This window comes from Vicugna pacos, chromosome 10 (assembly GCF_048564905.1).
Source record: "Vicugna pacos chromosome 10, VicPac4, whole genome shotgun sequence".
Taxonomy (NCBI): domain Eukaryota; kingdom Metazoa; phylum Chordata; class Mammalia; order Artiodactyla; family Camelidae; genus Vicugna; species Vicugna pacos.
In genome coordinates this window covers 71,012,652-71,028,938 of record NC_132996.1, presented here as the reverse complement: position 1 = coordinate 71,028,938, position 16,287 = coordinate 71,012,652, and the positions used below count along the sequence as shown (strand labels likewise).

Genomic DNA, 16,287 nt, shown 5'->3' with positions numbered 1-16,287 from the left:
TTAAGTTGTTCACATGGAAAATTACAACAGTGAGAAATTTAATCACATTATGCTCTTTTAAAGCCAGCTTTTAATGTCCCAGAATAATTTTTCAGATAAGGTCCTAGGACACTTAATGCTGTGTCGCAAATTTAGGAATCCTCAACTGTGCAAATTTTGCTTGGGATTTCTTGAATGCTGAAGTGTACAGCTAAATAGTACACAGCATTGGTGCGTCTTGGTTGCTACCGTTTGACTCAGGAAAGTACTTTTTGAATGAGATTAGAAAGCTGATGTCTTACATTTTTACGTTACCAAAACAATATTTTCAATGGAAACAGCGCCATGTAATCTTCTTACCTCCAGAGCCCCAACCCCATCCCCAGAACCTCTTCCAACTGCTTGGTTGGATTTGCAGTTCTTGGCCGTGACCCTAAATAAGATTTCACCTCTTTCCTTGACTAAACAGTGGGATTCTGCTTCTGTGAAAGGTGGATTTAGCTCACTTCCACCACTCAGAGTTTGCGTTTTATTAGCGTTAGTCATACTTGTTCCTTCTAGGTCTCTCCCTCCAAACATCAATCAACTATGTTGGGTTGTTTACATTGACTAGGGATGCCTAGCTTTCCTCCCAAGCTCCAGCACCACCGACCTGAATTGCATGCTAGGTTGGGAATTTGCAAGTGCAAACCCGTGGTCCTCCACCCACCCGTGGAGTGCTCCACGACCAGGTTTGTCCTGAGGAACTCGAGAGCAGAAAAAAAAAAAAAAATTCTAAAGACTAAGGCCTGGAAATATACACAAAATGTTATGATAACTCACAGAGAAAAAAATGTGACAATGAGTGTGTATATGTCCATGAATGACTGAAAAATTGTGCTGAACACTGGAATTTGACACAACATTGTAAAGTGATTATAAATCAATGAAAAATGTTAAAAAAAAAAAAAAAAAAAAAAAAGACCAAGGCCTGAAGTCAAGCTAGGGAGTCCCACCCAGCGCCGCTTTGGACTGGCCTGGGGCCTCACTTCCCTACCAGAGCTTGGAGCTGCTGGTCCCAGGAGTGTTCTTCCCTGTCCACCTCCCCTCAACGGCCGGCCGGTCGATGTCCCCAACTCGGACACCCCTCAGCTCCCTGCGCGCGCCGCCGGGTCCCTGCTGATTCTGTTTCTGAAGCCTTACCCCACCGCACTTCCAGGCTCCGCCTCGCCACGCCTCTGCTCACCTATGCGCCCCGCCTTCGCCTCGTCCCGAACCCGTCCCACACTCCGGCCCCGCCCACAAGGCACCGCCCCCAACTAGCCCCGCCCACCTACCATGACCCCGCCCCTCCCAACCGCCAACGGCCGCTGGCCCTTGAGGGGCCAGTGCACCCCCGCTCCCGTCCGGTATCCGCGCTCCTCGCTCTGCCAGGTGCGTCGGTCTGAGGAGGCCTAACCCGGAGCCCCTCCGCCGCCTGAGACCCCAGCCGCCGTCGGGTCTCCTCGCGGTTCCGGGCCTGGCCTCGGGTCTGCAGGAGGGGAGGGGGACGGCGGGTCCCTAGTCAGCCTTGAAGGGGCGGTGGGACCCCTCCCCAGCCGTCCCCGTCAGGGGCGGGGGGACCGCCAGGTCAGCCCCCTCGGGGCGGCGGGCCCCCGTCCCTCTCAGCCCCTGGGGACCGCACGCCCCCGTCCCTCTCAGCCCCTGGGGACCGCACGCCCCCGTCCCTCTCAGCCCCTGGGGGCGGCGGGCCCCAGGTCAGCGGCCCGGGCAGGGGGGGACCGCCGCCTCAGCCGGCCGCGTCGTTGCAGGTGCCATCTTCCTCCCAGAATCCCGGGCGATGCCTGGCCCCTTATACCCTCGGTGGACATGGAAGACACCCCTCTGCTGGACCGCATGTCCGGCCCCGAAGATGAGATGGTGACCGACCTTTTCAGCGCCGAGAGTCAGTTTGTTTCTGAAAACCTCCCTCTGAAGTCCCCGGTGGCCGTGAAGCACGAGGAAGATGAGTTCCACATCCTTAAAGACGCATATCTGGGCGCCGCTGACCCCAGAGAGCCCCTGCTGCACACGTTCAACCCCCCGCTCAGCGCAGACTGCAAGAATAAGGTCAAAGTGGAGCTGCTGGTGGATGAGAACGAAGATGAGGAGGTACTCGGGGAGTATCCGAGCCTCCCCGACCTCAATCCCCTGAAAGACGCTGTTCTGCCCGCGGCCCCGCAGCCACAGGCCTACAACGTCCACTTCCTGTCCTCCCTGCTGACCCCGCACAGGAGTCCGGCTGTCGTGCCCCTGGGCGCCTGGGCCAGGGAAGGAGCCAGCCACCCCGGTGTCCGGGTGATTCCAGTAAGATCCACATCGCACAGTCCCACCGCCCCAGCCCCTACCTCTTCCCAAGTAGAGATGGGAGACTTCCAGCTTATACCAAGATTTCCCTCTACGGGTGTTTTTCCTGTGTCAGTAGCATCCCTGGTTGGACTCACTAACCTTAAACAGGGCACATCCCTTGGTTATGCGAGATGCATCATCCAGCCAAGCCATCCTGCCTGAAGGTGAATTAGGTCCTGGGTCCCTGGTTCAAACCTGGCCAAGCCTGGCCTAGCCAGGCAGACAGCACACAACAGAAGAGGAGGGAAACAACTAGAAAATTTTGAAACTGGCTTTAGGAAAGAAGCCCCAGTGTCTATGAAAACAAATACAAGTGTGAGTTTTCCTGTGCTTGCATTTTGCATTTTCTAAAGATTGTAATTTGCAGCAAGGACTCATTAATACTTGTGTGTGGTGAGCCTTTAAATCAAGTTGTTAGAGCTTCCGTCTGCTAATAAGTGGTTGTTCCTCAATCATATGTAATATAAATCAGAGTCTAGGTAAATTCTGCTAATTGTCAGCCAACTGCCCTCTTTTGCTATATGACTACTAGTAGTTTTCTGCTTTGTTCTTGCTACAACTAAACAAATCAGTTTTAAAGGAAACAAAGTATCCCCAATTGTAATTCAAATTACAATTTGAAATATCTAAATAAGGTTATAACTTGAAATATAGATAAACTTTCTCTGTGTTTTTAAAAGATTTATACCTAGATACTAGTCTACTGTGCTAAGGAATTTGCCAGTTCGTGATAACTATTACTTGTTTGGGTCTCAGATTTTAGGTTAGATGATCTCCAAATCTGAGTCAACACCCACACTTTGAAAGATAGTTATCTGTTCCATGATTTTATATGAGGTCTTCAGAATGTTACCTGAGAATCACCATCTTCTTTGCAGGGTTTGTGACCTGCCTCCTGGCCTTTGGGGAGACTCACCTGCACTCTCTCGTCGGCAGTCTGGGTGGGTGGAGATAAAGGAGGGGAGAGATGATGTAAAATGTGGGTTGACTGCTGTTTCCCAACCCTCCTTACATTCTTACCAAAATTTAAGAAGCAGCACCCTGATTTTAAAACACTTAAATCTGACGGTAATTTTTTTTAACCATCGAGACTTTTTAGTTTTTTAAATTCCATCGATTTTCAGTAATATCATTGGTGTTTTCCCTATTTTTGGTAATTTTGCTGGTGTGTCACTGAATTGCTGCAGAGGATAGCTTAAAAACAGAGTTGGCAAATACACCCTCCCTTCACTGTTTCATGTGAATTATTATCCTACCATCCAGTCAGGAAAGCTCTACTATTTAATTATAAACATTACTATAAATATGTTGTAAGTTACAATATAAATATTACTAAAATGTCAGCAAGGATTTCAAGCTTCTTGAGGAAAAAGCAAAGCAATCAACTGGAACATCTAATACAACCTAATGAGCGCACTCTAAGAACGGTGCTAGAGGATCAGCATTTCAGGCAGTTTTAAGGAAGGTCCCACAAGGCAGCCAGCTCCCTTAGAGCAGGGGCTGTCCAGCAGCTGGAGGGGCAGCTGACCAGCCATGGAACCTTCTCAAGTTACTTATACTGTGTTTCTGAAACAGCAAGAGGGCCACATCAAAATCACATGTCCACATCTCGTGGGCAGATGGTTATGGTCCCCAGGGTCCCCAATCCCCAGGGAGGCGGGTCAGATACTTGTCACCCTATCTTGCTGCCCCATAGAGGGAATAATAGTGCAGAAGAGAGGCACTAAGGGTAAGGGTGCATTTTACTTTAAAAAGGTAACTTCTGTAAAGAATTTTCTAGATTATGCGACTGCAAAATCCAGCTTCCACAATGTGATTTCTAAAATAACATTTGCTTTTTCAGGTTGAAATAAAGGAAGCCGGTGGTTCGATTACGAGTAACAACCTGGAGGAAGCAACTTTTCAGAGCCCTCTTGCCCAGGAGTCCTGTGGCAAGTTCTCGTCATCACAGGAAAGAGAGGATGCCTCTGGCTGCTCCCAGAAGGACTCGAACCCAATGGTAACTATGCCAGAGAAAATGTATCTGACCAACATTATTTTAAGTGTTTACCCCTTCTCATTACTAAGTCAACAGTAATAGTTATTTCAGTCATTGGTTTTCCTTCTGTTTCCTTGTTAAATCAGCATTTTGGTCTCATTTATCAAAAGAGGCTTTCTTATGTTTCTTTCACATCTAAGGTTCTCATTTCTACTTGGTCTTAGTAAATCAAACAAAGATTAGGACATTGCTGTATTCATTAAGGAGAGAAACTACAGGTCACATCGCTCAGTGCATACCAGGAGTGGGACAGCCCCTGAGCTGTGAGGTCAGGCATGTCAGGGGGCGGTGAGGCTACTACAGAGGCTACCTTCCTCCCTGCCTACCTTCAGATTCCTAACACCGACTAACACTTGTGTACGATAGGTAATCAGTAACATCTGCGGCTTATGTGGCAGTTTTACATGCTTGTAACTCCATTTAATCCTCCCATCAACTCTGTAGGGTAGGCATTATTTTTATCTACATCTTACGGATAAGAAAACAAAGATGTTACATAGTCTGCTTATAAGTGGGTCATCGAGGACGCCAGGTTTCAGTGATGAGGACTGGGAAGGAGGGAAGACAGGGAATCTTGCCTGAAGCATCATTTTAGCAAAGAGTTCAAAGAACCAGCAATTGCCTTGCCCTCAGCAGCTGTTCATTTGGGGAAATGAGGCCATAGCTCTAAAGCATATGCTTTAACTAGAAAATACTTTAAAATGGGCTCATCATGAACTGTGGTTTGCTGTGGCATACAGCAGTCCTCGCCTCTGTCCATGGTTCTCCTCAGGCCCGTGGGTTCTGAGGGCAGAGTTTGCAAGGATACCTGGACTGCATAGCAGGACAAGAGCTCTTCCAATTACAGCAGACCCCTGAGTAATGTTACCATGCTCCTGAAAAGGGCAGGACAGAGCCCAGAATTGTGCAATGGACAGAGGCCTGGAGAGTCCACTCTGGGTCCTTCTTCCAGTTTGTGCACCTGTGTGGGCGAGATTATAACTGTATCCTCTAAATACAAATAAAATTCCAACCAAACATGAATGTTGGCCTCTTATCCAATGTCAAGGTGATCTGAAGTTTTGACCCAATGATCAGCACCGTGTTAACAAAGGCTCTACGTCTGTAATTTTGGTAACATTGATCCTTTATGCTTATTTGGATTTTCCTGTCTAGGAAACCCAAAGGCAACCTAAAGGCAAAAACCACTGCTTCTCTGGGTGTTTGTGGTTTTACCCTCAGAATTAGAAGCTATGTGCAGGCAGAGACGATGACTTCTCTTGCCTCGTATTCAGGCCGCATTGCCATGGACAGGGCTGCACGCAGTGAGGGCTCCATCTATGCTGGGCTTGATCAGTGTGATTGCCTGATGGACTCACCTGGCTCACTGGCACTGATTTATGGTCGGAATCCAACTAGGTGATCTGAGAGTGCCTGTCAGGCCAAGAGAGATTGATGTGTCTTCTTAGAATTTTCCCATTCTTAAAGTAACCTTTCTAAACTGTACTTTTAGAAAATAAAATCAATGGATATTTTTAAAAACCATACGTGTTAAATTATAACATGTGGAAGTGGTGGAAAAGAACAACTGTTATAAAATTAAAGATTATTCTAAGTATCTGTCCAGCTACAGAGATGGGGTCAGAGGGACAGAGTCCTTCTTATAGTTAACTGAGTCTGAGTGGGGCTGGGGTCCAACACACTCTCTCCATCCCTGTAGACCATGGAGTAATGGGCAGGGGAAGGAAGCTCTGTTCACAGTCACCCCTTCTTTACCCTGAGCCTCATCGGTAAGACACCTGTAGGGAAAACCGTGAGCAGGACCTTCTCTTAGCACCCTGAACACATCTCAGAAAATACCTCCCAAGGGACTTTTTGCCCTGTGATACCTCACAGAGCGTGCTATTGCAGAGTAAGAAATGGAGAACACATCTATAATTTGCCATTTTCCATTAGAACTTAAATTCTGGATTAAAGCTGTTTTCTCAGATTAAAGTTTACTTAGATTCATATTGCTGGATATCTTTTAAAAAATAAAACCTGATCATTATTTTTCATTTTAGGTGATATGTCAGTTGAAAGGGGGTACACAAATGCTGTGTATAGACAATTCTGGCACAAGAGAACTAAAAGCACTTCATTTGGTTCCTCAGTATCAAGACCAAAATAATTATCTACAGTCAGGTACAAAGTAAATTAATAAAAATATATCACATATCATATGGAAGTTGGTAAGTGAGTATTATATTGACTATCTCAAATGCTTGGAGAGCTGTCCTCCACTTCTGCTAGTTGCGGAGAGCCACAAGTGGGTGTGGCTGCAGGTGCCTGGGTTGAAATATCCGCCTTGTCCAGATCTGGTGGCAGGTTGACTGTTCAGATGTGGTGTAAGCTATACACATTTTCATGTCAATGTTTTCATGTAATCAGTGAGAACTATCACTCTGCTTTAATCACCATGAGCTCTGAAATAATCATATCAAATGCTGATTTATCTGCCAATCGTTTACTCAGAAACTCCTTTAAACTGGTGCAATAATAATAGATGACCTGTAAGTACTTGATTATCATTAAATGACTTATGAATGATTAAAGAAAGACTAAATGACATAGTTTTAAGATTGTGTTTACAAAATTAGACACTAATTCTTAAAAACTGGGCATCTCTGTGTGTACTATATACATAATCATGTTATTCTAAAGCTGAGTTAACCAGAATATTTCATTATCAGATGATTTACAGACCTTGCCAACAATTTAAATCAATATTAAATCCAAATGTCATTTCAATGGGCCTTTGGAGTCCAGGGCAAAAAGAGTGTATCTCCTGTTTTATCCTGATGGCCTCTTTATCCAGGGACAGATAACATGCCTTTAAGACATTCACTTTTCTAGGATGCAAAGTGCTCCCGGAAGGCCTTTGCTTTACACCAGCCATGGACCTTCCGGCTCCACTCCCGGTGGGTCAAAGCTACATCTGATCCCCACACAGGCAGAGGAGGGGTCTTTGCTAATTCCCTTCCTCTTGAAAACATGACAACATCCTAATGCGTTTAGACCCATAGAAGGAAGCTTTACTTAGTGTTCTCCAAATCTATTTCCTTGTCATGTCATCATACCCTCCCTCTGCCATGCACACACAGCCCAATCTCCTGTGTTACACAGTGTACACACTAAATACCAGCATTAAATAAGTGCACTCTGTTGCTGAAGTCTCAAGGTAACACCACTCTAGGATACACCTGCCTGGAGCAGGAAATGTGTTACCTGGTGGGTGATCAGGAGACTTAAGACACATTCCTCCTGCCACCTTGACTCACAAACCTGGAGTTTTACTGAGCCCTTAGTGTCTCAGCAATGTTTTTCACAGCACCCTTAGGCCAAAGAAATAGCTATCAGTTTCAGTCATAAGTAGTTTGGTCCCAATCGCCTAGTAAGTGTTTACATCCTAGTAAGTTTGTAAGCATGTGAAGAAAGAAGACACATAAACTGAAAGTCATCCATGTGCTGTCCTCTGGAGGACACTGCTTTCCTTGTGAACGTGACATACCGAGTGCCTCCCTGGCGAGCATGCTGCGGCGCTCCAGGGCACCTTGGCACGCAGCTTGGGAGCCTGGGCAGTACTGGCACTTTTTAGCGTAGTAAACTGTCCCTGGAAGGTCAAGTTAAGTAGCATTATGACAAAGAAAAAGGGTGTAGTAAGAAGAAAAAAACAAAAACCCCAAGACATTGAAAAACGGAAAGGTTTTATAGAAAACATAAATAAGATCAAGACAAGTGACTTTGCACATGTTAAACTCTTGACACATGATCATTTTTGTACTTTCTTCCATGTGCAAGTGGAAAAGGAACAATATGTGCTGTCAATTAATTGCAATTGTCTTCCTTACAGATGCCCCTAAACCTATGACTACTTTAGTAGGAAGATTTTTGCCAGTACCAGCAAAATTAAATCTCATTACACAACAAGTAAGTCATTGTTTTAATAAAAAAAAGTACAATGGGGCATTATTGTTTCTTGAAATTTCAATTGTCGAAGTTGGAATTACTCAGAAAATATAATCTATCCTGCATCTTACAATCAGCAGTGAAACATACACTGAGAGTTTAACACCTTCACCCCTGTGTCAGTCACTGGGGGTAGCGGAGTGAGTCTAAGACCCCATTCTCTGCCAACTCGTGAAAATGCCTGGCCCCTTCCCACAGCCTCCAGGCCATAATTCCACCCCATTTGCTGAGCTTGTCCTTTGTGGTCCTGCCACCCATCGGCATGTACCTCCCACTTGGTCTAGAACATCCCTCACCATCCTCAGGGTTAAGGAAATAGCTTTAAAAGTTTAAGATGCTTTTATGATTACACCATAATATGCAAGAGTTAATATAAGACAAATGTGCTCTTTTCCCTAAGTCTTGCTGTAAAATGTCACTTCCCCGGAAGTCTTCTGCAACTCCCCAGTGCAGACAGCCAGTCGCTGTCACAGCGCCTGTTTGATTCTCCGCACAGCACTGTCACTGTCTTGCGCTCTTCAGTTGGCTGTTTGTTTGCCTGCATCCACCCACGGGGATGCAAGCTCTAAAGGAGCAGAGATCCTGTGATTCTTGTTTGTGACCTGAGAGCTGGGACAAGGCCAGCATGTATGGGCATTCATACAGGGTGACCTTCAATAGGGTGGCCCTGGTCCTAGCACTTGGGTTACATCAGGGAGCTAATGCTAAGTGAACCCCCCAAAAGAAATCAAAACATACAGCTCTACCCTCCTGCAGCTTATATGTTTGTGTGAGAGACAGACAATAAGGAAATCTAATCAGGAAATTGTATTGCATGCTGGAAGAGCAGTGGATGGGCACTGGGGGATGGGGCCTAGGGGAGGAAGGCAGGTTGCACAGGGTGGTCACAACTGGCTCCGCTGAGAAGGTGACATTTGAACAAAGTCTTGAAAAAGAGGAGGGGTGAACCATGTGACTATCACACAGAAGAACATTCCAGGCAGGGGGAACAGCACAGCACAGGTTCAGCCTGCGGTGGAGACAGCAAGGAGGCCAGTGGGGCTGGGACGGAGCGAGCAAGAGGAAGGTAGCAGGAGGAAGCCAGAGATGACAGAGATGAGGGACATGACGGAAGGCCTGTGTTTTCTCTCTGCTTGAAAGGGGGCTGGCCCTGAGGCAGGACGAAGTGAGAGCAGGTATACCTGCTGGTGGAATGGTCTGCGTCAGAGACCGTGGTGGCCCTGACCAGGAGGTGGCAGCGGAGGCGAGAAACAGCTTGTCAGGATACTTTCAAGGCTAAGCCAGCAGGGTTTGCTGAGGGACTGGTTGTGGGCCATGAGAGGAACAGAGGGGTCAGGGACGTCCCAGGTCCTTCCGCCTGAACTAGCGGAAAGATGGAGCTTCCCTCAAGAGCGATGTGATGGTGCAAGTTTTGTGAGGGAGGCTAGGAGCTCCATTTGGAATGTTAAATGTGAGGTGTCTCTCAGACACACGCATGATGACGTTGTGTAGGATACACAGGTCTGGCGTCCAGAGTGACGAAGGACTGGGCTGGAGGGACGAAGTTGCCAGCGTGTGGATGGCACTGAACACCCCGAGGCTAGAGGAGATCTCTCAGGCAGTGGACATAAATAGAGTTAACTATTTGCTGAGAGAGTAAATAAATCTTTCTCAAATGATCCATGAGCCAGGAAGGGCGAGAGTGTTAATCAGGGAAGGAGATGAGTGAACTGTGATGCCGCGAGCACCACATACAGAGTCTCTGTTGTTGGGGCTCGGGGGCCTCTCCCTCCTGGCCTCCTCCACGCCACCCGCCTCCTTGACAGTTTCAGCCCCAGTCGGTGGGGCACACGTCGGACTTGCTGTCCCACCGCTAAGATCATGCACTGAAAGGCCCTTTGGGCCACAACCTCCTTCCCTTCCCCTGCACTCTCCCTCAGCTGTGTTTATTCTTGTTCTCATTTTGGCTCCCCTGGCTTGTCATCCAGGGTGGGCCGTACGCAGCGTGGGCAGTTACGTTAGCCGCGCCCTTGCTGCATCGCTAGGGCCCCTTGCTTCCTTGCCAAACCCCAGTGCTGTATATTCTTCAGCGCTTCGCTGCTGCAAGTGTGGTGTGTGGACCAGAAGCATGGGAAGCCCCAGAAGCCTGTGAGAAATGTAGGATCTCAGGCTCCACCCCAGACTCACTGACACAGAATCTGCATTTTAGGTGTTGTGACAGAGAAAAGCGATACCTTAGAGTTTACTTCTATCCCAGGCCGCCAGATGTTGCCGAGGAAAGTCATAGATTCTAGGATTAAGTTGCCCTAGATTTACTACCTATGTAGTGCTTAAAAGATGTCTCTTTTTCTCTGCTTTACTTTGGGGCTAAATAAGCAAAGGAGAAAAAGAGAAATTGTATCTGGTTTATGCAGAGAATTGCCTCAACCCCAAGAACTTGAAATCCTTTCTCCAAAAGAATGCAAAACTCTGCACTGCTACCTGCAGACGTCCACCCAGTAGGTGTCTGGGTGACTGTAAAAGAAACAGTAACTTGTGAACACCCCCTCCAGTGACCCGAAAGGAGAGCAGAGTCCTCAGCTCTCAGCCAGACCCAAGGAGGGGCCCTGGGGTGACTCCCGTGGGACTTGGGGGGATTTGTAATGAAGGAGTGGGACCCAGGCTGGTTTCTCAGTGTCTTCAGGCCCCAACGGGGAGTGATTGCACACAGTTTAAAAAGAGGCAGAAGAGAGAAAAGGAGGAAGATGAGTAAAATGTGTTTTCCAAGACTATGCTTCTTAAACAAAATTTATTTTTTAATTTCAAGTCTTCAGGGAAGGAAGAGACCAGGACAGGATGTTTAACTGTGGTTTATGCAAATAATCTCAAAACCTAGATGTAGTCAATGCTTTAAATTTCTTCAAGATTCTGATAAGAAGAAAATTAGTTCAGTATTAATTTTACCACCCTTTCCTCTCCTTGTGAGTCATGCTAGTGGATAATTTAAAGGAAAATGAGAAACAAAGGACATGGAAATGCCGAGATTATGACATTGCTTCTGAATTTGTTAAAATAGACTACAAAGTTTTTCATGACTAGATGAAAAAGTCATGACTAGATGAAAATGTCAAGATCTCTTGTGTTATACCAAGAATATAATAATAATTAAAGAACATTTGAAGTTTACAGAAATTTGCAACTGAATTTAGTTCACAATGTGTAGTTCATAAAAATGAATACGATGTCCATTGCAGTGTCACTGACCAGCCAACTGACAGCTGTGTGTACTGCTGGTCATCTTGTGGATGGCCTGGCCCTGAAGCCCTAACCCATGTCCCTTTGTCCACAGTCAGGGCTTTCTCACCGGGGGCGTCCTGTGGTCGGGTGGGGCTGTGAGCTGACTAGGGCTGGGCTCCTCCCACTGCTGCTGAAAAGCCTTGGCTGGAACCTGCTCAGGTACTAGTCACATCATGGGGGTATCAGGGCCCAGACACTGTTGTAAAGGGATTGTGGAAAAAGAATCGTTTTTATCTGTACTTAGGGGCTGACTGGAATAAACTCTTAAGATGTTTACTAATTCAAAATATGCTTTCCTTTGCCTTTAAACAGCTGGATAATACAGCCTTACCATCCGTAGTCAGTGGGTCTGCTTTCCCCTCGGGATCAACTCTTCCAGGACCACCAAATATAACTTTGGCTGGGTAAGGATTAAAAGCAATCAGCTGTCACTTACTTTAATGTAAGAGTTTAAGAGTCTCTTGGGTACATTTGTGATTTTCTTCTGAGTTTTAAAATTAGCTTTACCTGCAAACTTTCACGACTCCTGGAACGCCAGTTTGACGTGAAGCAGTGTACTAGCAGTGCTGCTGTGCGTGTCTGGCTGGTGGTTGCAGCAGGGGCTGACCTGTAGCCTCCATTTGCTTCCATCTCTGTCCACTGCCGGTGTCAGCGCTTCGGAGGCTTGCTGCCATTCACAGCTCTGTCTGGATTTCACATTGGTTTAAACTTAGCTGCTCTCTTTCTTGTTTGCTGTCATCAACGTAAGTAATGGCGTGGCAGTCACTTCATGTCGCCAGTGGTCTTACTGTGCCTTTACGGGCTGCCCCTGCCAGCTTCGGTCCCTGTGTGGTAAGCTCATGCTGAGTGGCAGGTGTCAAGGCACGTGGTCTCCTCGTGGACGTGGCAGCACTTATCTGTGACCTTGTCTTGCCATTTTAAACTCATGTCTATAATTGCAACTAATTAAACTAACCAAGCTGGTCGAAACTGTTTGTGGAGGTAACATTCATATGCTACCAGCGGACAGGGCAGCCCTTTCTGTTCACTGAGCCCTTTAGTTGGTTATGAAGATCAGTCTCTTCCTGATTCCAAAAGTTTTAGGGCACACAGTCTAATGCAGATGGACATCTGAGGACCTGAAAGAAATCAGGTCAGGCAATTTACGGAAGGTCAGCTGTGGCCTCTCATGATTCCAGGCTCCTGAAGTGTCTGCCACCAGGTGCACCTTCACTGTGGCATTGGTGTGAGGAGAGTTGTGCAGGGCAGTGTGAAAGGTGAACCATCTGGAAGAGTTCTGGAGACACATGAATTCAATTAATACTCACCTCTGCGTCCGTCCTCTCTGAAAAGTGTCAGTTGCTCATGTAATTCACTGCTTCAGTTTCAGCAGTTGGTCTTTGAGCTGGTTGTAATCAGGGCCACGTCAGTTGATGACTTTCAATTAATGTGATGGGATAAGACTGTCCGGGGCCTTTGTCCTTGCCTCACTCTCTTGGTGTCATGGACCAGCCAGGGCGTGGTTGCTATTATTGTAATTGGTCCTATAATTGTGGCTCTTAACACTTCTGGTCAAAACAAAAACTATGTAAACAACTTCTGGGTGCTCCTGGTAGTATGAGCTCTCTGGTCACACCGTGTGACCTAAGATGTTACAATCCTGCAGATACTCACTTGACCTTTCTTGTAATCTGGGAGCATCTGGCCCACAGCTTTGTACCACCATGTGCTTTACTGTGTCTAGAACATTAAGGGGATTTGGTGCTTCTAATATTTTATTTCAAGTGTGTGCTCTCAGAGCTACAGTGCCATCTGAGGTTTCTCTGTGTCGTAGCTGATGTAGGTTTCCACAGAGGAGCAGTTGTGAGCAAGTTTTCACTGCAGTGTGTTTCTTCCCCCTCCTGTCCCCCACTTTCCCAGTCTCTATGAGGTTTTCTTTACTGTGAAGTAATTACGCAGATCATAAGCTATTTCTCTATTATAAATGATGTGCCAGGAACAACATGAGCTTTGTTTTGGTGATTTTTTTGCTGCAAATAATTAGTTGATTTGATGTCCTTGCACTCAATCAGCCAGATGATTTTTATGTCAATATCCACAGTGCTGACGGGTGTCCTGGAATCTCTACCGGCTTATCACTTGCAGTGAGAGAGCAGTCGGAACACCGCTGGTGGGTTCACTCTGTACGAGTCCCAGCCACACCTGACTTGCTGTACCTCTTCACCTTTTTAGATGCATTGTTTGGCTTTTTTTTTTCTTTTGACTTCCACAAGATAACGAGGTCAGATTAGGTCTGAAGATATCAGAAAGGAAATTCAGCCCAATATGGTTTAAACATTCTACTCTAGTAGATGACACGGAAGAAGGCCAGCTTGGGCCTACGGCCAGTAGTCCACGTGGGTAAATTCGCCCCGTCACCATTCTTTAGAGGCAGATGGTGAGCTGGCTAACTTATTAACTAGCTTATCATATTAATCAAAATTCACATCCTGTCACTCTGCATAGCTTTAATGATCTGATTATCAATCAGATTACATGAAATTCTGTTTCATACATCATTGATGCTATTATTTTTGGTAAAATAATGAACATTATAATAAAGAATATTCAAGAGTCTGCTTCTGGAAATTTTTACTTAAAGATGAGGTCATATCTCGTTGTGGTACAGTGTATTTATAATGATTCTCTGAGGCAAACTTGTGCAGATCTCTTCTCTTTAATTTTCAAATTGGCAGAAGAAAGTGGTCAAACATTATTAGACCCATGGAAGTTTTTTCCCAGTGTGGTCCATCACAATCAGCCTGTCCCCTTGCTGTCCCTTCAGGCGCTCTGTGCTCATCCCTAACATGGCGTCTTTGCTCATGCAGCTGTTTCAACATCCTTTTGTTGGATAACAAAAACCTTCACACCCTTGAAAGTTGATGTCAAGTTCTACTTCCTTCAGAAGTATTTTGTTTTTATAGCTTTATAAAACTATCCTGCCTCTGAATTTTGTATCATTTACAATCAGTTTCAATTTGATAGTTGATTCTATAATTTCAGCTATTCTCTAATTTCTCAATTGTGTATATATCATGTCCCAAATTATTTGATGGATTCCTCCAGGACAGGCACTGTACCAATACATATACATACACATATACATATACATATACATATACATATACATATATACACACACATATATATATATTTTTTTGGCGTTCCCCTGCAGCACTTAGGACAGTCCTGGCCACATGATGACCTCTTAGTAAATGCCTGTTGGCATCTTGCTGACAGCGTAGACACTCTCTCCTTCCACGGTTATGGCAAGTCACCACTGGAGTGTCTCCATGTACCCCATCCCATTTTAGAGGCAGGGCTGAAGGCTGGGTGAGAGCAGTGAAGTGGGTGCCACGTCCCCCTCCCCTGACAGCCCATGTCCGATCCACGACGGGTGGGCAGGGGCAGTGTAGCCGGATCTGCCACTTCCAGGCACCGAGAGGAAGGAAGGCTGCAGCTCTCCGGCCTACAAAGGGGAAAACTAACCCGATGCAGAATAAATTAGTATAGCATTCCGTGACATAGCATGGGGACATTATTTTAGAAATGAGATACATCTCCAGAAGTAAGGCTTAGCAGCTCATCTGTGCGCCAGTCACCACTCCCTGTTTCAAATGGCAGGGTGGGGGAGGGTCACGAAGTAGAAGCATAGTCATGAGCGTAGCGGGGAGGACTGATGAGTGGAGTGTGCGGGGGCAGAGGGGAGGTGGGCCGAGCGAGGGCTACGCTGACCTCAGTTCCAACCAAAGGCACCCATGTGTGCTCGGGCACAGAGCACAGGGCAGTTGGGCTGGCCTAGCATGCCCTTCAAGGTCATTGCATTGGTTCCAACTGGGGTAATTCCCGTGCTCTGTGGGGTGACAGGAGACAGCAAGCTTCGTGTGTGCCAAGTACTGGTGTAGACCTGCAGGAAACCTGAAACCAAGAGGTGTCCCTGCCCCGTCGGAAGCAGCCAGTGGTTACAGAGGTGAAGCTGCACACGTGGCCTCAGGGAGCAGGTGGCCACAGGAGATGGCCACACACCCCAGGAGGGAGAGCCCTGGTCACAGTTGTGTTTTGGCATGTATGTTCCTCCTCCTCCTCACTGTGATCTACCAAACATCTGGCCTTGGCAATATTCCCTCAACCCTTAGGGAACCCTGGGAGTTCCCACAGGGAGCAGCATTTGTAAGCAACGCTTGGGACCTTGTCCCGATTTCTCTGCCCGCAGCTGCCCCTCGTGTGTAGCAGCATCCTACACACGATTATCTCTCCTCCTCTGATGCCCCTGAGGATGGCTTCTGGGCTGATCCCCTCAGGCGTGGTTGGAAGGGTGAACCCCAGTGCCCACATGACACATTCAAAACACACTTTGACACTGCTGGTTGTACTAGTCGGACAGTTCTCATGCTGCTGTGACAGTGCGAGTGATGGCTTATCTGTTGTTCTTTCATTCATACTTTCCATTAGTGTTCAGATTTGGGAAAATACAAAAAATAAAAACAAAAAGAGCTTTTTGGTGTGGGGAGCCACACACAGATCAATGGATATAAATGCAGGGAAGGCTTCTTGGGGAGGGGACAGCAGTAGGACCCTGCCCAGCACCCCACTGGCTCTCTGGGCTGAGCTGGGCCTGGCTGGGTGGCTCCTTCACGTTGTGA

General features: G+C 46.7%; 1 protein-coding gene across 7 annotated transcripts in view; it reads left to right on the top strand.

The window, feature by feature from the left end:
* The first annotated feature begins 1,305 nt into the window (after positions 1 to 1,305).
* The window catches only part of TESMIN (testis expressed metallothionein like protein), a 36,777-nt gene continuing 21,795 nt past the window's right edge, over positions 1,306 to 16,287 (top strand). For 6 of the 7 annotated variants that reach the window (XR_012076840.1, XR_012076841.1, XM_006210722.4 and 3 more), the window contains exons 1-6: positions 1,306 to 1,392; positions 1,770 to 2,304; positions 4,190 to 4,345; positions 6,427 to 6,547; positions 8,256 to 8,332; positions 11,939 to 12,030. Coding sequence is in view for 5 of the 7 variants with exons in the window: in XM_006210722.4 (XP_006210784.1) it covers positions 1,828 to 2,304; positions 4,190 to 4,345; positions 6,427 to 6,547; positions 8,256 to 8,332; positions 11,939 to 12,030 (923 nt within the window). In the remaining 2 variants the exon portion in view is untranslated. The remainder of the gene's footprint in view (positions 1,393 to 1,769; positions 2,305 to 4,189; positions 4,346 to 6,426; positions 6,548 to 8,255; positions 8,333 to 11,938; positions 12,031 to 16,287) is intronic. The other variant, XM_072970478.1, reaches the window with a different exon arrangement.